Source organism: Gekko japonicus, unplaced genomic scaffold, assembly GCF_001447785.1.
Source record: "Gekko japonicus isolate JY-2015 unplaced genomic scaffold, Gekko_japonicus_V1.1 scaffold2476, whole genome shotgun sequence".
Lineage (NCBI taxonomy): Eukaryota > Metazoa > Chordata > Lepidosauria > Squamata > Gekkonidae > Gekko > Gekko japonicus.
Genome location: NW_015168119.1, coordinates 43,809 through 66,405, shown reverse-complemented (window position 1 = coordinate 66,405; position 22,597 = coordinate 43,809). Strand labels below are relative to the sequence as shown.

The following is a 22,597-nucleotide window of genomic DNA, read 5'->3' as shown; positions in this document are numbered from 1 at the left end:
TGCACAGTATAAAACCTCAGTGGTCACAAACACCAGAGACACCATTCCAAAGGAACTGATAAAGGTGGCTAATGAAGGGCTAAGGGTCTGGAGGAGTCTGGAGAGCTGGGGTAGTCGCACCAGTAAGACTCAAGGGACCAGGCAAATAAAGCCCAAAGGTTAACCACAAAACAGTTACTGGAGAGTGGGATCATAGATGGGTGTTGTGAACTAAAGAACATCTGAGTCAAACTGAGAGTGATAAGCATACAGCCTATGTAAAGGCAAAATACTTTATACTAGTACTTTAGTACTAGTACTTTAAACTACAAATACTACTAGTACTTTATACTACAAAGTATCAAAATATCCTGTGTAAATATATCCCATCCCCCTGTTGAGTTTTCTGTGAAATAAAGAACTGTGCTGTTTGACTTTCATAAGCACTGGTGCCTGACTCTTTGGAAATGAACTATACTGGGCAGTTGTCCTCAATACATCCTGAAGTTATGTACATACAAACCCCGAAGAGACTACTTTTAAGTGTAAACTGGTCAGCCATCAGAAAGCAGAACTGATCAGTCACATCACAGTAAAATAAACTGAATCCAGTACAAATAAATATATATATAGGCAGTGACGCCGCTGTTCGGTCACGGCAACAGCCGGGGAGAGGTCATAGTGTTATAAGGGCTTTGGGTAGACTAGTCTCCCATAGAGTCAACTAGAAATTGAGAATATACAGCAAAGAACCTTTTTGAGCAGGCAAGATAACCTTGCAAAACAAACACACTACTAAAATGGCAAGCCATTACAGAGAGTGCAAGTTTAAGCAACTACCAAGTACTTTGGGGTTTATTGTTTATCACTTCTAAAGGGTTTAGAACAGGGGTGGCCAAACTTGCTTAATGTAAGAGCCACATAGAATAAACACCAGATGTTTGAGAGCCACAAGACATGAACAAATATTATACACATATTTTTATTGAAAAATATGCAAATTTGCTTTTAATTAACATTAAATGAGACTGCCAAAAATAAAACCAAAGGAGGTAAAAACAGATATTGATGATATTTAACTTTAGATGGGAAGGGGGGGAGAGAGAGAGGTGGAAAGAAAGTGGAAAGAAAGCAAATAAATGGGGGGAGGGAGGGAGAGAGAGGTGGGAAGAAAGCAACTTTAAATAAATGCATCTTCCAAGACCACCCCTCTCCCCCACCGGCTGGTTTGGCTTGGAGGGTTTAAGAATGCATTTTAAGTTTAAGGTTTTCTTTCTCTGCTCCCCCCCCCATCTAAAGCAAACCCAGGGAGGGGAACACTGGCTGGGGAAGGGAAGACTGATCAGGGAGGCATGCTTCCCTTTAGCTTCCCCAGCCACCCTGCTGGGAGCCACACAACATGTGTGAAACTTTGGCCACCCCTGGTTTAGAGTCAAATCACATCTTAAAATTTTGCTTTGTTACATATGCTGCTAAATAATTTACTTTTGAAATCAGGAATCTACTTTATATTTCCTTCTGATATTAATTTATTAGTAGTAGTACTAGAAGAAGAAACTTTAGCTGAGCCAGGCCAACTTTCTACCTGCCATGTTATAGTTCTCAAAATCAGTAAATATAACAGGTTTTCAAAGCCCAGGAATTTAATGTAATTGGAGGCCATAGTACTATTTTATGTTTAGATGCTTTATACTATATAATTTATTTATTTATTAAATTGCATTTACTAGGCTGCCCTTCCCTAAAGTAGGGCTCAGGGCAGCTTACAACAGGATAGTATACATGCTCAATATTAAATTAAATTAAAACAGTCCAATATGTACTAGTGAATAAAAACAGTGTATATACAATATTTAAGATGGTGGAGAAATCCTAACTCCCCAATCATCTCTGGGGGGAGCAGTTATAAAGGATGGGGAATTATGTGAGAGTGCCAAAAGAAGTCCTGTCACTGTCCTCTAGGGTTGCCAGGTCCCCCAGGGGGGCAGGGATTTTCTCGCCGAAAGGGTCCCCAACCCGCAGGTCTGGATACAGCTGGCAGGGGAAACCCCACCCCCAAAGTGGCCAGATCTAGCTGACGTGCTCGGCACAATGATGTCGCCCGGAAGTGACATCATCACGCTGGGCACATCGCCGTGCAACGCTCTAGCAACCAGCCTGAACACTCACGCACAAGAACACCCGACCAGGTCCAGGACTCCCCCGGTATTTAAGATGGTAGGACTTGGCAACCCTACTGTCCTCAACTGAAGGCCCAACGGAACATCTCTGCCTTGCATGCCCTGTGGAAAGGTAACAGCTCCCGCAGGGCATGGATGTCTTCCAGTAGAGAGTTCCGTCAGGCAGAGGACAGTCAGACTTCTCTAAGATGAAAACTTTCATGCAATGTGATGGTCTATATAGTCGAATGGTGCTCTCACATACATTTATTTACTTCGACTATTGCCCACATTTCTTGCCAAGGCTCAAGAGGATTACAAAACAAAAATAAACAGAATAAGAAATCCAATAAATAATGAAATAAGACTAGGATTACAGAATTAGAAAACAGAGTAAACAAAAACTGTTTACAGTATGACATAGCATAAGTATTTATTTTCTTTATATTCTTCATTTATATTACACCTTTCTCCCCAATAGGGACTCAAATGCAGAAAGTGGGTTACAACAGCAGAAGACAATGTCGTAAAATCAAGCAAATAAAGCAAATGATAGAGTAAAAGCAAGGTGATATATACAAACACTGCAATAGATTATAATCTTTTTCCTTTATACAAGTATCCGCCTGAATTGTTCTATTATACCACAGTTCTAAACCCTTTATAAACATGCTCTCCTGAAAACTTCTGTTTAGCACATTCTGAAAAAGAAGTGTAATGGGTCCTCATCATCTCATCAAGATGCAAAATATTTCCTTTGCCCAATGGAGTGTTCAGGTACAACTGGGTGGTTCTTTTCCAGTTGTGCCTGAGCACTCCATTGGAGCTTTGAGCATTTCTGATTGGACCTAAGAAGATCCATGGGCAAAGGAAATACTTTTCATCCTGATGAGCTGCCCATGTTATATCACAGGAAAATTTGATACTACTTACTCCGGGTGAACATCTTAGTGTGAGTAAGGCCCATTCTGTGCATGAGCAGTTTTCAGTATGTTACTGTTAAATTAATGGAGTGCTCAGTTTGACTTATACCACTGAGGAAGGCCAGATGCCGAAACCCATTTGGTATTGGTTCTTGCATATGGACACAATATGTACTTTTAAACCTTTATTTATGTAAATAGACATGTGTCTTTATATTGGGATTAGGTAGTTACACACTGAACGACAGGACTGTTGTTTTTAAATTATATTTTAGCACTTCTGATTGTATTATTAAATTATATACTGGTGTTTTGTACATTTGTACTGCGTGCATAATTATGTTACTTTCTTTTTCCTTGTCTCAACCTTTTTGGTTATGTTTCTCGTGCAGGGTTGGTGTTTTTCTCCCCTTTTTTGGTTGTACTCATTAATCCATGGAAACTGGGTAAGGAAACTGCAAGTCCTAGGAAGCTCCCTGAGCCAAGGCAAAACAAGGTCACAATGCCTCTGAAGAAGCAAGTTACGACTCATAAAACTCATGCTGGAATAAATGTTGTTAGTCTTCTTTAAGGTGCAACTGGCCTTCTGTTTTATTTTGCTACAACGCCTGTTTTAAGCTGTTTTAAAATGTTTTTAAAGTTTTATGTTGATTAGGTACATTGTACTGACTTCTGTAAGCCGCCCTGAGCTGGTTCGCTGGGAGGGCGGGGTATAAATACGAATAATAAATAAATAAATAAATAACACATCTTGATCTATCTCCAAGTTAATTCTGTCTTGGCTGTATAAGAATACCAAAGTATTGCTTTACCTCCATTACCATAAGAGAACATAAGAACATAAGAGAAGCCAATGTTGAATCAGGCCAATGGCCCATCCAGTCCAACATTCTGTCACACAGTGGCCAAAAATACCAGGTGCCATCAGTAGGTCCATCGCAGTCCGGCCAGAACACTAGAAGCCTTCCTACTGTTGCCCCCCCCAAGCACCAAGAATATAGTGCATCACTTGCCCCAGACTATCTGTACCTTGTGGCTAATAGCCGCTGATGGACCTCTGCTCCATATGTTTATCGAATTCCCTCTTGAAGCCATCCATACTTGTAGCTGCCACCACCTCCTGTGGCAGTGAATTCCATGTGTTAATCTTTGGGTGAAGAAGTACTTCCTTTTATCTTTTCTAACCTGACTGCTCAGCAATTTCATTGAGTGCTCACGAGTTCTTGTATTGTGAGAAAGGGAGAAGAGTATTTCTTTCTCTAACATTAATCAAGATGCTAAATATGGCTAAATATGTTTGCTTCACTGCTATTCTGTATTAAGTAAAATTACACAAAATTTGAGATTAAAATTGATTTATGCATTTTTAAGAAAACTGTTCTGATAAATTTACTAGAACACAGTGTTCTGGAATAAACACTGCACTGATTATTGCAAAAAATGTCTGTACAGCATCAATGTATATTTAAAAGGCTGTAGGAGCGAAAATGAGACTAGGGATAATACAAATCTTCAAGAGAGCTTTTATTTTCAACCAAATCTTGGAAAACACAGCTTCCAGCATGGCCTTAGCCTATGCAGCTTCAGTTTAGCAATGGTGAACATAAAAATTGGGTCTCAAACCATCTACCATTAAAGCTAAACATTACCCAGAAGAACCAAAATGAGAAACAATAAATAGAAGCAGGATTATGAATATTTGATCAGCCTTAGTTATTTTTTTAAAGTTTTATTTATCAGTTTTGTCCAGTATTACATATAGAAGATCATATACATTCGAGTCTACATTTTCCAAAAGTTATTTATCCATTTGTACACTCTTGCCCATCTGATCGTATGAATGGATTCGTCTTTCCCTTGTAACATCAAATTTAGTTTATCCATTTGTATCAGTTCAAGCATTTTAGTCCTTATTTCCTCCCTTGTTGGGGTTTTTTCTAGTTTCCAAAACTTAGCCAGCAATATCCTAGCAGTTGTCAAAACATAAATCAACAAATAGACATCTTTTTGTACAAAACTATTCAGAATTATATTTAACAAAGTCATTTCGGGTGTTAAAAAATATTTTGTTCCATAATTTCTGATATCATTTTTGTACCTTTAACCAATAGCTATGAATCTTGCTACAATGCCACCACATGTGAAAAAAGTTCCCACATTTCCTTTGCATTTCCAACAATTATTAGAAGCAGATTTATGGCACTTAGCTAATCTATCGGGCATCAAGTACCATTTATGAAAAATTGTTAAGATATTCTCTTTGTAACTTATGGATCTCATATATCTGACTGTTTTCCACATTTTCAGCCATTTGTCTAAATCTATAGAATGTCCAATGTCTCTCATCCAGGAGATCATGGTTGTTTTAATGATTTCATACTGCATGTATTCTTCAAAAATAAATCTATAAAGCTTCTGTATCATTTTATCACTTGTCAATAGCCAGATCATGTCTAGTTGGGTTTTAGAGGGATAGAAGCCCACATCTGCATCTTTGGCATATCTAGATTGAAGTTGCAAGGTTTCCCACCATGTAAATTTAATATTAAGAGTGTCCCAGAGTCTCTCCTTGGATTTCAATTTATTATCATTGTCCAATAAACCTTCATAGGTTTCTCTGTCGTGTTCAGTAATAAGGGAAGGTTTTATAAACACTTCTAAGGGGGATACCCATCCCGGCGTTGTTATATAATATTTATCTTTAATGTCACTCCAAATCTTTAATAGGTCCCCCTTTATCACATGTTGCCTAAAATTAGAATGCACTTTATCCTTCCCGTACCATGTATATGCATGCCAACCCATGCTTAAGTCATGACCCTCTAGTCTTTTATCCATTCCAGTGCAGCAGCCTGAAAGTACAAATACCAGTTTGGAAGGCCAAATCCACCCCTTTCTTTCCTGTCTTGTAGAATTTTCCATTTTATTCTGGCTCTTTTAGGATACCAAATAAATTGTCCAGTCATTTTTTCAAGCTCTTTTAAAAAACTGTCTTTTCAATATAGGTATATTCCAAGAAACCTTGGAAGCACATTCATTTTTATAGTAGATATTCTACACATCAGTGACAATTGAATATCTTTCCACCGTAACAAGTCCTTCTTAAGCTCATCCAGTAGTTTGTAGTAATTATTTTCTATTAGTGAGCTATTCCTGTTAGATATTATTATTCCCAAGTATTTGACTGTCTTTACAATTTCCATCTCTGATATGTTCTTTATCATCCTTATTCGATCAGGTGGGCAGTTTTTTGTTATTATTTTTGTCTTTTTTTGTATTGATTTTTAAGCCAGCTACCTTCCCATATCTGTATATTAAATTAACGATGCAGTAAGAAATAATGTGTTGATACATGGTCTAAAGACACGAGGAGACGAATTTAAATTATTGGCTTTCGCAGATGATTTGGTCTTTATATTAGAAAATCCAACAGAATCTTTACCGCATTAACCTTAGTTATTTATAACATTTCTATACTGCCTCTTCAGGGAATCTGAGATGTCTTACAAAGTAAAATTTTTAAAAAATCTAAAACAGCATAAAAAGTGTTTACAAAACTATTTTTAAAAGCCATAATTAAAAACAGCCAGAACATGAAAGCATCGTAAGACGTTTAGCAGATAAAATGAGCCTCATAAAATATTTCTCAGATCAGCCCCTTATTTAGTAAAAAGAAATGTTTTGGCCTGGCACCTAAAAGACAGAAGGATAAGCACCAAGCAAATCTCAAGGGAAAGGATAGTCCACAGACAAGGTGCCACAACTGAAAAAGCCCTGCCATCACAAGACAAGATCTGGGGGAGGAAACATTCTTATTGGTATGCTTTGACAATGCAATATTTTATCTTTAAGGTATTGGCTATCACATCCAAAAACCTTCAAAACCGTAGACCTTCCTATCTGTAAGACTTTCTCTTCCACAATGCTCCGCCATGACAGCTTTGCTCTTTTGAACAGGGCCTTCTGCAGGTACCAACCTGAAAATGCTCAATATCAACAACTGCCCGTACATGTGCCATCTCCATTGTGGCCTCCACCTTGTGGAATGGTCTACCTGAGGAGGTCAGGAAGGTTCCTGCTCTCCTGGCTTTCTGCAAACTATGCAAAACTGAATTATTTAAGAGGGTCTTCTATGAGGGCCAGAGACGGGAGCTCACTTCGTCTTGCGGCACTCGGGTCTCGAAGAACTGTAAACTCCTGCCAACCTAGCAGTTCAAAAGCAAGAAATTACAAGTAGATAAATAGAGGGAAGGTAACAGCGTTCCATGCACCTTGGCATCTAGTCATGCCAGCCACATGACCATGGAAACGTCTCTGGACAGTGCTGGCTATTCGGCTTGGAAACGAAGATGAGCACCGCATCCCTAGAGTCGAATTCGACTGGCTTTCGAGCATGGGAAACCTTTACCCTCTATGAGGGCAATAGGATAGCACTGTACAAAATGATTCACAAAGTTACTTGGACAAATTATTAGGGACTGTGGTCTATGCCACTGTATATAGTTTGTTGTATGTTGGATCCTATTATGCAATCCTGCACCATTTTATGTGTCATGTTAACACTTATGCCTTGCTTCAGTTCTGTCTTTTAGATTTCTGATTGGTTCAACAACCCAAATCCTATTTCACTGTTTACTGAATGTCCAATCCTGTTGATTCTATTGACTTATTCTGTGTAATCCACCTTAAATCCCAGTAAGAAAGGAGGACTATAAATCACATAAATAAATAAGGTGGGGTAGCCATGTTAGTCTGTCTGTAAAGTACAAAAGAGCAAGAGTCCAGTAGCACCTTAAAGACTAACAAAATGTGTGGCAGGGTATGAGCTTTTGTGAGTCACTGCTCCCTTTTTTCGATCGGAGCAGTGACCCACGAAAGCTCATACCCTGCCACACATTTTGTTAGTCTTTAAGGTGCTACGGGACGCTTGTTCTTTTCCATAAATAAATAAACAATCTCTGTAAGAGAAGTAATTGTGCTGTAATGGGAAGAAGCACTGTACTAAGAGAGAGTGCACACTTCTTTGAAGGAACAAATTTTTTGAATGGCAGAAATAAAAAATGTTACAAAATGGCAGAGCATTGCCATGAAAGTGAATATCCTTGTTGGTGTATAAAATATTTAGATCTCAGATCCATTACTGCTTTTCTACACAATTCTTCCCTACTGGCAGTTCTGCAAGATAGTGCTCAGCCTCCAAAGAAAGGCAGTAACATGTTTAAAAAGATTATTTTAACAAAGAGATAAAATAGTTCATTTATCACCAGTAACTTACACCATTATGCTCCCAAGGAACATGTATGGCTTTCACGACAAATATATCCTAACAATATCTTGCAAGATAGCCTAGGCCAAGAGAAAGTGACTGGGTCAAAGTTATCTAACCAAGCTTTGTGGCTGAGTGAAAGTCCTGAAACAGTTCTCTGCAGCCCAGCTCTCTCACACAAAGTTATGGGCACTAGCCAATAGGTTACTGTGATATTTGCACAAACATTTCATGCAGCATTTCAAATCTCAATAGATGGACTTGTGATAGAAAGAATTACAAAAAGCTAAATGTGATTGTATACTAGATGCTGTGATGCAATAGTTGTCACTTTGCAGGTTTTAACCTTTCTGTATTTCATGAAACAGCATTTTTAAACAGAACTGGCAGCAACCCTTTGAAATTAATTTGCAAGCATCTTCCCTTACTCAGCATTCTGAACAAACCTCTGCAATTTTTTCTCTGCTACAAAATATTCTTACCACATTCAGAAGGCATTGGTGCAGCAGAAACAGAATAGGTAACAGAACGTTCAGAGCCTGGAATGAAATACTGATATCTTCTTGTTGATGAGTTTCCTTCTGTGGAAAGGTCAGGAAGATCCTCTATGGTCATCTTCTAGAAAGCTACCTTTAACAAAGAAAGGAGAATTCCATTGAAGATAACACTTGGAACAATTATAATTTTGTATATTTAGGTGGAGCTGCGGTGGCTCAAGTGGTTAAGACGCTGAACTGCAGGCTGTGGAAGGTCAGTAGTTCAGTGGTTCAAGACCCGGGTGCCGCAAGACAGGGTGAGCTCCCGTCTCTAGTTCCAGCTCCTGCCAACCTAGCAGTTCGGTATATTATTTAGACTCTGTTGCGGTTCCCGAGCCTTGCGTCCCCCACCCCACTTTCAAAGCAGAAGGTTTTTTCCCTCTGCTTTCTAAGACTTCCGGTGGGTTGGGAGGGAAGTTAGAGCTTGCTTCCTGGAAGCTAAGCCCCACCCCCAGCTCCCAGCAGCCCTCAGCTGGGCCTGGAGCAGCACCTAGGTTGTTGTGACCTTCATAGCCGGCCAGCTATGGAGGCCACAGCTGCTCCAGGACTCGAGGGGAATGCTTTCCAGGGTGGTGGTGGGGGGCAGCAGGGAGCACCCAGCCTGCTGCGGCCTTCATAGCCAGCTGGGAGACATCTTCCTGGCCGGCTATGGAGGCCGTAGTCACTCCGGGCCTCAAAGGAGGATGCTTTCTGGGGGGTGGCAGCCCAGGCACTTCAGAGCAGGGCTGGCAGGGACTGTTTTCATGGGGTGGGTGGTTGGCTGCAGAGGATGGTGTCTGCCAGGGAAGGAGGAAGCAAGTTTGGGAGGGCCCCGGTCAGGGTGCGCCATTGCCTCCTCCCCTTATTGGGCCTTTAAGCAGACCACAGCGAGAGGCTCTTCGTGGTCTTCTCACCACCAGCGCCATGGGGAGAGGGCTGCAGGGGATTCTCTCTGCCAGGGAGGGAAGGAAGGATGGCCCCAGCCAGGCCATGCGTTTCTCTTCCCTCCCACCCCCCCATGGGCTTTTAAGTCTCTCTTTCTGTCTTTCTCTCCTCCTTTCTGTCTTTTTGTCTCTCTTTCTTTCTGTTTCTCTCTCTGTCCCCCCCTCTCTCTGACCCTTTTTCTCTCTCAGTCTCTCTCTCTCTGTCCCCTCCCCATCCTTCTCTCTCTCTCTCTGTCCCCCTCTTTCTCTCTCTGTCCCTCTTTGTCTTTCTCTGTCTTTCTTAGCCTATCTAGGTCAGTGTTGTTTCAGGGGGGTTTCAAACTCATAATACCTTGAATAAAAGTTTGTTGGTCTTAGTGCCACTGGACTCAAACTTTGTTAGACAGTCAGTATTGTTTTCTCCTTCTGCCCTTCCGTGGTGTGAAATATTTGGAATTGATGGTAAAAAGCAGACCTTTTTGTGTGGATTTAAGTGACCCGATTGACTTTCTGTGGCTGGGGCCATGTGGTTGGAGACTCTAGATGAGGCTGAATGAGGGCAACATGATAATGTTTTCAGGGGGTCCTTTGTATAAGTACCTAACAGCGCCGTCCTAAGCAAGTCTAGTCATTGGGGCTTACTCTCAGGAAAGGTCCTTAGGATGGCATGCTAAATGGGATGCCTCTGGGGAGAGTGAAGGGGGTGGGAAAGCTCAGAAGAGGTGGTGGGCATGTCCTGGGTATCTTAAGTCTACTTGAAACCTGGTGATTTGAAGGGAGCAGGATGGGAAATGAGGGTGTGTTATTTAAGCCTGTTTTTATTGCACACAGTATTGTAACATACGGTGCAATAGTTTTCAATTTCTGTTTCCTCTTGGGAAATCTTTGAGTCCCTTGAAAGCTGAGGAAGGGTTCCTTAGTAAGAATAGCCAGCAAAGTGCCATGGAAGATGGCTTGTTCACCCTGGCTGAGGTACCTCTGCCATTTCACAAAGTACTGCAATATATCCCAGCAATATCTGTTTTTGTCACTTTTGTTTTTCTGTTTTTACCACCTGAGGACTTTGGGGGTGGAGCAAGGAGACTTTGGGGGTGGCATCTCACAAGGATGTGGCATCACTTTGTGATGTCATGTCCTGTGATGTCACTTACAGGGCAAAGGTCAGGTGATGTCACTTCCTCAGCCCCACCCCTTCTGGTGATGTCATATCCTGTACCAAAACCCACCCCTTACTGTGATGTCACTTTCAGGTCACTCCCCCAAACCCCCAAAGTGCCATGGAAGATGGCTTGTTCACCCTGCCTGAGGTACCTCTGCCATTTCACAAAGTACTGCAATATATCCCAGCAATATCTGTTTTTGTCACTTTTGTTTTTCTGTTTTTACCACCTGAGGACTTTGGGGGAGGAGCAAAGAGATTTTGGGGGTGGCATCTCACAAGGATGTGGCATCACTTTGTGATGTCATGTCCTGTGATGTCACTTACAGGGCAAAGGTCAGGTGATGTCACTTCCTCAGCCCCCCCCCTTCTGGTGATGTCATATCCTGTACCAAAACCCAGCCCTTCCTGTGATGTCTCTTTCAGGTCCCCCCCCCAACCCCGCCTCTTCCTCCGAAGTCACCTTGCAGCTCTTGAGCATCTGACATTTAGTCTATGTGGCTCTTACATGAAACAAGTTTGGCCACGCATGATTTAGAGTATACAATGCAGTTTACACTAAAATTCACACCAAAGACTCCCCCAAGAACATAATATTCATTATTTCTTAACATGTTAAAAGATTCCACTCGAAACCCCTTTAGAACTCCAGTCTCATTGTATCATTTCAGAAGTCATTTCATCACTTTGAGTCACTAGAATTCTGCAATAAACAAAAGGAAGCAGCAAAGGAGAGTGTTACTAACTTAGAAACAGAAGGGGTGGCATCACAATTGCAGATTCATGTGTATTCTTCTTCTATGCATCTACACATGACCATCCAGTGTTTCGTGTTAAGCCCATAAACTGATTTCTAGCAACTCTCTTTTTTTGTAAATTTATTTATTAGTTTTCATAAGTACATAACCATTGTTTCATTTATATACATAGAGTCTTTTATCTGTTTTCTAACCATTTATACATTACCGACCATCGTTTAACAAAAACTTCTTCATTCTTCCCCTGTAACAATAAACTCAATTTATCCATTTCGGCTACTCCCATCAATTTCTCTATTACTTCCTCTCGTTTGGGGTTATTCTCTTGTTTCCAGTATTTTACCCATTGTATCCTAGCTGTAGTTATTATGTACAATATTAAGCATCTTTCATTATAGTTAAGATGTTCTTGAATTATATTAAGTAAGAATATTTCCGGCACTAGATCAAGTTTCACTTTTATCATTTCCTGTATTACTTTCTGTATAGATTTCCAATACTTCTGTATTTTTGTACACCCCCACCACATATGGTAAAAAGTTCCAACACTTGTTTTACATTTCCAACAAATGCTGGAACAATTTGCGTAACATTTTGCTATTCTTTCCGGAGGCCAATACCATCTGTGAAACATCTTGAAAACATTTTCCTTAAAACTAGTTGCCCTCATTAGTTTGATATTTTTCCAGATCTTTAACCAATTTTCAGATTGGATTGTGTGTCCTATATCCCTTGTCCATGCAGCTATATTGTTTTTCATTGTTTCCTCTTTCACATATTCTTCCAGTAATACTTTGTATAATTTTTGGATCATTTTATCATTTGAAGAGAGCCAAATTTTGTCTAGCTCATTCTTGTTCTCATAAAAACCTGTTTTTAGGTCTTTTTGGTACCTTGATTTTAATTGTATCTGCTCCCACCAAGATAATTTTAAATTATATTGTGATTGTAGTTCTCTTTCTGATTTTAGATCGTTTGACGAGTCCAACAGTCTTTCATAAGATTCTTTGGCTGCAGTCACACACACTAAATAATCCACTTTCAATCCACTTTAAATGCACTTTCCAGCTGGATTTTTACTGTGTGAACTGGCAAAATCCACTTTGAAAGTGCATTAAAAGTGGATTGAAGGTGGATTATTTAGTGTGTGTGACTGCAGCCTTTATTGAAGCGAGTTAAGAGTGTTGGCTTTACAAAAGCTTCTAAGGGAGAGACCCATTTTGGTATCTTTGTGTAAAATTTCTCTTTTGTTGATTTCCAAACATTTAGTAGTGCTGCTCTTGTAGTATGATTTTTAAAATGTTGGTGCGATATATCCTTATCATACCAAACGAACGCCAGCCCATCGATAACTCATACCCTTCTAATTTTAAACATCTTTCATCTCTCAGGTTTATCCAGTCCTTAATCCACCCTAGACTCGCCGCTTGGTAATATAACTTCCAGTTTGGTAGACCGAGTCCACCTCTATCCTTTCTGTCTTGCAGCAACTTTAGTTTAATTCTTGCTTTTTTCGTGTTCCATATAAATTTCCTAATTATCTTGTCCAAATCTGCAAAGTATTTTTTTGTGTATTGGGATAGTCTGCGCTAAAAATAAGAACCTAGGTAAAAGATTCATTTTTACCGTCGCTATTCTTCCTAACAAGGAGATATGCAATTCTTTCCATTTTGTTAAGTCTTTTTTTATCTCTTCCAGTAGTTTGATATAGTTATCTTCCATTAGGGTGCTAGTTCGGCTTGAAATTGTAATACCTAAATATCTAACTTTTTTTTACTATTTCCATTTCCGTAAGCTCTTGTAATTCTTGCTTGATATTTAGATCACAATTTTTTGTTAGCATTTTAGTTTTAGATGAGTTAATTTTGAGGCCTGCCACCTTTCCATATTCTCGGATTACATCCAGTAGTTCTTTAATCGAATCTTTAGGGTTTTCCAAAATAAATACCAAATCGTCTGCAAAAGCCCGCAATTTGTATTCCTCTCCTTTCACCTTCAATCCTTGTATGTTTTCATTCTGTCGTATTATATCATTCAGCGTTTCTAAAGCAAAAATGAACATGATTTCTAGCAACTCTGACTAGGCCTTATAGGTACAGAAACATTTCAAAGCATATGGGAGAGCATCTGCTGAAATCTCAGGGCGGGGAGGGGAAGGAACTCCTGTGTCTGTACAAGGCTCATAGCTTCAGTCTGCCTGCCCTATTATCCCTGCACCAGTCCTCTGCTATAATGCCCCATTATTTCAAAATCAAAAGTTGGCGGTGCACCAATCTCAATTGGAGAATAACCTTTATAGCTCTTTTGTTCAGAATTAAGGGACCAGTGGCTGGAAGAATCTTAGCAGAAACCCACATACAGATTCCCTGTTAAGAGGAGAAACTTAACAAGAAACAAAACGTCAGGTACAGCTTTGTATTGGAGGCTTACACTGCTTATTGAATAACATTTAATAAAAATGTTATGACATTCAATTCTTCTGTTTAAAGCAAAGTCATAAGAATATTATATAAGCCTACAGCATTTATGAACAGAAAACTTCATTTTAACACAGTACAGATGTGTTTTAACATCATTTCTTTTAAATAAGGAAATTTATATTTAGTCAACAAAGTTATATGTCATTTTATCACTGTATGTTATAGAAAACAAAAAAACAGGGTATGGAAGGGAAGAGGGCAAAGATCTTTCAGATGAAATTAAATTGGCCCAAATTACCCATCTCCATTTAAAGATAGGGCTGTTTCCAGTCCTGTAAAACCATTACTTCTTGATAAACACACAGCGGCTCCATATTTTTATGGAACAACTGTACTGGGAAAATCAGGCATGTTCATTGGGAAACAACTGTTTTAAGTTATATGAGGTCAGGTTTACACAGTATTTAATTTTCTTAAATTGAGGTTTTTTTCCTTCCTTGCCCATAAATGATAAACACAGTTTTAGATACCCCTATTAACTGCACACAGAAATGACACATAGCTCAAATGATACTTTAGGCATCATGCCACCATGCAATTACTATGTGGTGTTTACAATTTGCCAAAACATTTCAGTGCTGGAAGACTCTCCCACAGTGCAACATAATCTATGGAGCTGGATCCCTATGCAACATAAAAAACATTTAATAACAATGCTCTACATGAGTGCTGTGTAATTTGGTCCAATACTCTTACTGCTTTCCACACCACAGGTGCAAGACAGACAGTAATGTCTCCTAGCATTGAATGATAGCTATGCCCATTCCAGATACTGTAATGATACTGAGGAATTTCACATTATCCTTTTTAACCCGTTTTGAAGTCGTTTTTGATCCGTCATGGAGTAAACTGGTATAGGGCTGCCATTTCACACATGGCTTTCCCCTTCCGGTAAAGAACTGGATATGAAGCAGTTTGCTATTTCAAACTGCACCACTTTTTCTCCGTTGTTTTTCGCCATCGCGGGCGATCTCCAGCTTTATTTTTAACGTTTGCTTTAGAGCGCTATAGCACTATAGTGCTATAACACTATAGTGCTATAACACAACACTCCAGGTATTCCAATGTGGTTGATATGATGATGTTGCATTATACCGTTATACTGTTATAGTGCTCGAAAGCAAACGTTCAAAACAAAAAAACAGCCGGAGATCGCCCGCGCGGGCGAAAAACGACGGGAAAAAGCGCATCGGAACTGGGAGAGGAAACTGAAGACTACTTGGAAGCGGTTGACAGGTAAAACGCTTCAGCCCCATTTCCTAAACGGGACAGAAGCGTTTGTGTGTGAAATTACAAACTGTTTACCATGAGGTAAAGCTAAGAACTTTAAGCAGGGCAGAGATCCTGGAGGCCATATAGAGCAGCTCCCCAGCAAATATACATACAAATAATAATAATAATAATAATAATAATAATAATAATAATAATAATAATAATAATAATAATAATATTTCAATTTATGAATCGCTCAATCCTGCAGAGCTGCTGGCTCTGAGCGATTTACAGTTACACATTCACAAGGGACTAACAATGATTCATACGGGTAAGGGAGGACAACATATATAAATCTTTACATCGCACACATTCGCAGCCGACGGGGATTATGTTCAGTTGTAGACTCAGACATGTTCCAGATGGCATTTCTCCACTCAGCTTGGCTTGATGATGTCAGCTTTTTTTCTCCAGGACTCTTTGGGTCACAGCGCCACACTGCCACCGCCTGGCCAGAACGGCCCATTACAGGCTTCTTGATGCCGAAGAGATCTTCTAGGCTTCCGATCTTACGAGCTGAACATTCCGTTCGCCGGCTAACACCTCCACCACCGGGGGGGGGGTTGGTGTGCCCACCCTCTCTAAGGAGTGGTACCCATTTTATCTACTCGCTGAAGCTTTCGAACCGCTGGGTGGACGGCGAGCTGGGGACAAGGCTGGTAGCTCACAGCAGCGTGGGGCTAGAACTGACAGCAGTTCTGTTCAGCTCATATGTTACTTGTAACCAGAGGATAAACATGGAGAGTCTAAAAAAACACACTGAACTCCTGTTCTGGATCTTCATTAATATGCAGTTTATGTAACATTTTACACATATCATTTAAAAGCCATATTCTGTGTTGAAACACTGCCTTCTTGGTTCTATAGTCCAAGTCCTGGTTGAACATTTACTTATTTAAGCTATTTGTTCCCTGCAACTGTCAGTCTAAAACATCTCCTAAGGAAGCTTTCAGTGTACAGAACTATATGTAAATACAATAAAACTAAAAACCATCCATCCATAAAACAGTTATAAGCAGCAGTTGGAATTAATACCATAAGCATAAAAAAATAACAAATCTAAGAAAGAATAAAACCAGTGCAGCAAATAATACAAGACCAAACCCATTCGAAAAGAAAGGGGCAGCCACACAGAAAGAAATGCCTGAGGAAAAAAATATGTTAACCTGGTGGTTAAAGCTATTAGGCATGCCAGCCTACAGTTGGGTCCTGGGGATCCCCTGGAGAAAATGGATGCTTTGGAGGGTGTACCCCAATGAGGTCCCTGTCCTCGCCAAGCTCCACCCCCAAATCTCCAGGAATTTCCCAATCCGGATCTGGCAACCCTACCCCCCATCCCCCACCAGTGACCAGAGGGGACCTGGCAACCCTAAAAGCTACCAACTAGTTCCCGGGGCATTTTTGAGATGAGACGGTTCCAGGGGCCAGGCAGCATCACAGAGAAGGCATTGCCACTAGTATTTATGTATTTATTTATTTAAAGCATTTAGAACCTCACCTTTCCCCCAGACTACTGGGACTCACCCAAGGTATGTAACAAAAATAAAGCCAAAACATCATGGCAACATCAAAGAACAGCCATTTAAAAAGTCAGCTTTAATCAATTTAAAGTAACATTCAAGCAGTTGCCTTTCAAAGCTGGAGTCACAAAAACACATATCCAGAAGAACCAAAAGTCTTTCTTCTATCCCCTCCAAAACTACAGAATGGCTGTGGATCTTCTAAATCCCTGTGGGAGACTACTCCACAACATCGGAAGGCTACAGAAAAAGCCCACAAGCAGACAGCCACTGTTTGCACTCCTAAGAGGTTGGAACCACTAGAAGACAGTCACCCACCCTACTCCTGAAGGAGAAAATCACTGCAGAAGAACTTAACCAATAGGCCCTCTAGGGCTTTAAAGGAAGCAACACCTTGTATTGGCCCTGGAAACACCAGAAATGAATGAAGCAGCATATCCTTGTATCCCATATAGGGATACCAACCTCCAGGTGGGGCCTGAAAATCTCCCAGAATTACAAGTGTTCTCCACACTACAGAGATCAGTCCCTGAAGAAAATGGCTGCTTTGGAAGGCAGTCTCTATGGCATTATACCCCACCCTCCACAGGGTCCACCTGCCAATCCCCAGGAATTTCCCAACACGGAGCAGACAGCCCTAATGCCACATCAAGCAGCAACCTTTCTGCTGCATTTTGCACAGGGTCCAGAGAATATCCAAGAACAGGCTGGTACAAGCCCATCAGCAAAGCTTAGCAAACTTGAATGGAGGACATTCAGAGAACTATAGATGTGTCCTCTTGAGCTCACCAGGGGATAGTGCAGTCCACACAGAATAAGGGTTAGAATGTAATAGGCTTCATGTTTTTTGCTAGTAAAAACTGTCAAACATCACTGTCTGCCATTGATCCTGGTCATCAAGCTCCTAACTGCTGCAACTACTGGTAATATCCCATTAACAAAATGAGCCAACTTTGAGCTAGGTTTCTCAAGAGACATGTGAGGTGGTCTGGTACTCCCATCTCTTTAAGGACCTGCCATAGTTTGTTGTGATCCACACAGTCAAAAGCTTTAGCATAGTCAATGAAGCAGAAGTAGATATTTTTCTGGTACTCTCTTGCTTTCTCCATAATCCAGCGAATGTTGGCAATTTGATCTCTAGTTCCTCTACCTCTTCGAAACCCAGCTTGTACTTCTGGCAGTTCTCTATCCATGTACTGTTGAAGCCTAGCTTGTAGGATCTTGAGCATGACCTTGCTAGCGTGTGATATGAGTGCAATTGTGCGATAGTTTGAACATTCCTTGGCGTTGCCCTTCTTTGGGATTGGAATGTATACTGATCTTTTCCAATCCTGTGGCCACTGTTGCGTTTTCCAAATTTGCTGGCAAATTGAGTGCAGCACTTTAACAGCATCATCTTCTAAGACTTTGAATAGCTCAGCTGGAATACCATCACCTCCACTAGCTTTGTTGTTAGTAATGCTTTCTAAGGCCCATTTAACTTCACATTCCAGGATGTCTGGCTCAAGGTCAGTGATTATACCGTCGTGTTTGTCAAGGACATTGAGGTCTTTCTTGTATAGTTCTTCTGTGTATTCTTGCCATCTTTTCCTAATCTCTTCTGCTTCTGTTAGGTCCCTACCGTTTTTGTCCTTTATCATGGCCAGCTTTGCATGGAACGTTCCCTTGATTTCTCCAATTTTCTTGAAGAGATCTCTAGTCCTTCCCATTCTATTGTTTTCTTCTATTACTTTGCACTGTTCATTCAGGAAGGCCTCCTTATCTCTCCTTGCTGTTCTCTGGAAATCTGCATTCAGTTGGGTAAATCTTTCCTTTTTGCCTTTGCCTTTCCTTCTTTCCTCTGCTATTTGTAAAGCCTCATCAGAAAGCCACTTTGCTTTCTTGCATTACTTTTTCTTTGGGATGGTGGTGATTGCTGCCTCCTGTACAATGTCACGAACCTCCATCCATAGTTCTTCAGGCACTCTATCTGTCAAATCCAGACCCTTGAATATATTCTTCACCTCTACTGTATATTCATCAGGGATGCAATCTAGGGCAAACCTGAATGGCCTTGTGGTTTTCCCAATTTTCTTCAGTTTAAGTCTGAATTTTGCAATGAGTAGCTCATGATCTGAACCACAGTCAGCTCCAGGTCTTGTTTTTACTGACTCCTATATGTCTCAAAAAGATGCACCACAGAAAATCTCACATACTTCTGCATATGCCTCTGAAGGTTGACTGGAGGGCACATTTTGCAGATTATATTCCTCCCTAGATTACAAATAACTTCAGGGCAGAGTTGTCCTTATTCATCTATTTATTTCTATGCATCTCAGATCAAAATAATGTTTGAACAGAAGGGGCCTTAGAGCTTGCTTGTCAGTCAGGCACACAGACAGGATGAGCTCTGGAATACAGCAATGTCCTCTGGCAATAGTTATCCTAATATCTAAAGAGTTATCCTCTAAAGAGATGGAGTCCTGCATACTTTAAGGGACTTCCCATTTGGAACACCTTACTAAAATTACTAATACATTGGCTAGAAAAGGACAGAAGGGGTGAGAAACGAGGCCTTTTGATGGTAGCCCTACACTTAGAGGAGTCTTGCCGAAGGGAGCCATCCAGAGCTCAACTTTGAAGGATCACTTTTTTTTCTTTTGTAAAGGATTAAGTCCCAGAAACATATCTCCTATATGAACGCGCAAAGATATATCATGCACCCATTACATGTGAACATATTCACTTGAATAATTTTCCTCCATCCCATTTAGAGCATTACATGAGAACACTTGTTCATTGCATGTGCTCAAGTTCACTGCAAGGTGGACATGAAAAAGAAAGAGCCAACTTGGACAGGATATCAAAGTGAGCTGCAACTTTATTAAACACAATAGGATCTGCAGTGGGCTGCAATTTATAACACAAATCAATGTAGTGTAGAAGACTCAACAGGCTGCGGAATGAATTTATGGTTAATCCACTCTGAGCACAAAGAGAATGATTCCATGTACTGTGGGGGAGTAGCAAATTTCTATATGGTAGCACAGCACACCAGCACCTTAGTATTCAGGAACAGAAAGTTCTCTAAGCATGGAATCAGCTCTAATGATAAATTGATAAATAAGTGAAAATAGGACAAGCAATATTCAGGAGCAAACATACCGTGTTAATAGCAGACTGAGGCCTGGGTCACACGGAAAGGAAAATGCGGGGGGGAAGCGTGGCTGTTTGCCCCGGGGCAAAATAACGCACGGTTGCGCCAGCAGACGTACCGTGGAGGTCCCATGGAGGTCCCGTGGTAGGGGGGAGGTGCCGAGCACACCATAATCTTGCACCGCGGCAAAGCAGCGGCACGGCGCGGCAAACGGGTGCTTTTTTTCGGACACCAAAGTGTGCGCATCCCATGGACATTTGGGGGGGAAAAAACCTTTATACGAGGGGGCATGGGCAGGCGCCGGAACTACCACCGGAAACGCGATCAGACGCCCACCCTTGCCCCGCAGTTACCGGAAACTAGTACCTACTAGTTTTTAACCACGCATCTTCGGTGGGAAGCCTCGGGTTCGCCACAGGAGCTCTACGCTTCCCAGACGTGGCTGTGAGATCGCGCCCGGAAAATCCACCTATCTTCCGTCCCTCTATCGTGCCTAATGCTCCGTGTGACCGCAGCCATAACTTGGCAAGTTGTACTGTTGGTAGGACAACGGTCATGTTGGAGTTTGGCCTGTCCTGGCACATCTTTCAAGGGAGCTTGGGGTTTCTCTTTTTGTACAGAACTACATGAAATGTGCCCAATACGTACTTGTCTTTGATTAATTCAAATGACCAGTTTAACCTCTTCGAAGTTAGGGCTTTTGCAGTCTGAAAGATCTGAACAAGTAGTGGACTCACAGACATCATTCACTGTGCAAACTTCAGTGATCTTGCTTCAGCAGAGGCTGGTAGGTGAAAAACCTCTTTGGTCCCCCTTCAACCAGCTTGATTCCTATCCTTTGCAAAAGTCCACGGCTCCTCATATCCTACCACTCAGCAAAATTTCAGGCCTTCTTCTAGTGTAAGCAGCTGTCCATTGGAAGAAGGCTTCAGACTCTGCTTAGCAGTTTGGCAGGATACAGTCCAATGTTTACTGGAAAAAGTTAGCTTCCTGAATTCACTATCTGAACGGCTTTGTCTGTTGCACATTATGGTGTGCAGCACAGGCATTCCCAACCATCAGCCAATTTTACTTTCCAGAAGAGTTCCAGTATGATTCAGTTTCAAAAGTCCAGTGCTTCTGTCAAATCTGATTTACTACCAGAACTAAGCAGGATTTATATTTCATTGCTGGTTACAGCATGTAAGGTAAACACGAGAACATGATTACTTGCGAGCTAGAGAGGACTGTAAGCATCACAGGCTAATTTTTTAGTTTGCTCAGAATTAATGTGCCCTTTACAATCAGAATTCCAATTCGGCATGAAAAGCATTTGCAGTCTGTACCTGTATGAAAGTTTAAGGAAAGCTTCATGTTCTACTAGAGAATGCATGATAATTATGGAAGAGAAGTCATGGCAAAGTCAAATAATACACTGTGTTGTGGTTTTATGATGTTTCTGTATCTAGCTAACATCTAGCTAGACAATATTGGCTGAAAGTGATTGGCCAACAAGAACACTGAAACAAGTAGGTTGTCCACAAGAAAAAAAATCTACTTAGCTAGCCCTCTACAAATGGGAGAGAAATATTGAGATTGGTCCAATGAATCTCTGGCGGGCATCTGATATCATCATTACAGCCTCAGCCATGGAATGCTAGTACTCAAAACTATCCATTTCACATTGTTAAATACACTTTTAAAACCTATTCATTAAAATATTTATACTGTGCCTTTCCCCATGGCTCAATACTGCTTACAACACCTCATTTAAAACATATGAAAACCCAAATAACTCCTCTCTTATGAAGGCATCTGCACAGACCTACCAATTCAGAATAAACCTTGCATCTCTTAACCAGCCCTAAATGATGAAACTCACTACAAGAAACAGCCATGTCACCTGTCCCTCATCCCCGCTTTAAAAATGCACCACTTTTATTCCCCCATCTCAACTGCGAAGTTCTGATGGTGCTTTAAAAATGCACGACTTTTAAGAACTTTCTCATCCAAACACAACCCTTATCCATGGAATTAAGTACCTTTTATACTGTGCCCTACAAAGAATAGCAAGGAGGGGGTGCCCAGGGGTATATCTGGCCTTGCCCAGGCCTTGACAAGTACAGCAGTTTGCATTTAATATACATCTTTTTCCAGAGACAGAACACTGCAGGCAGTTAGGACTTTTTTTACACACACACACACAAAAACACCCACCCCTGTATTACTAGAAGCAAGTCTTTCCAACACTCAAGGTCCTAAAGCTGAAAATTCACACAAATGCAGCAGTCTCTGCGACAAAAATCCATAGATGGAGATGACTTCCCTCCAGGGAAAGAAGGCACATAACACTCCCTCGTTTTTTATACCAACTCCATTATGAACTCAGGAACTCTGCCCCGACCTGCACAGGCTGAACCTATACCTGTCAGCGGCACAAGGGCAGCTCACGTTCCACTGGGGGTAGTCGATTTTCAAGGTGCCAGATGAAGAGTCTTTATTCCCACCATTGCCTACCAGTCCCACCC

The 22,597-nt window shown here is 41.0% G+C and overlaps 1 protein-coding gene across 10 annotated transcripts in view; it reads right to left on the bottom strand.

Moving 5' to 3' along the window:
- The window catches only part of CLIP4 (CAP-Gly domain containing linker protein family member 4), a 74,936-nt gene that overhangs the window by 51,764 nt on the left and 575 nt on the right, over nt 1-22,597 (bottom strand). For 6 of the 10 annotated variants that reach the window (XM_015414882.1, XM_015414880.1, XM_015414883.1 and 3 more), the window contains exon 2: nt 8,810-8,957. In XM_015414882.1, coding sequence (XP_015270368.1) covers nt 8,810-8,942 — 133 coding nt within the window. In that variant the 5' untranslated portion in view covers nt 8,943-8,957. Of the gene's footprint in view, nt 1-8,809; nt 8,958-22,286; nt 22,343-22,494; nt 22,592-22,597 lie in introns of those variants that run through there. The other 4 variants (XM_015414887.1, XM_015414884.1, XM_015414881.1 and 1 more) reach the window with 3 other exon arrangements.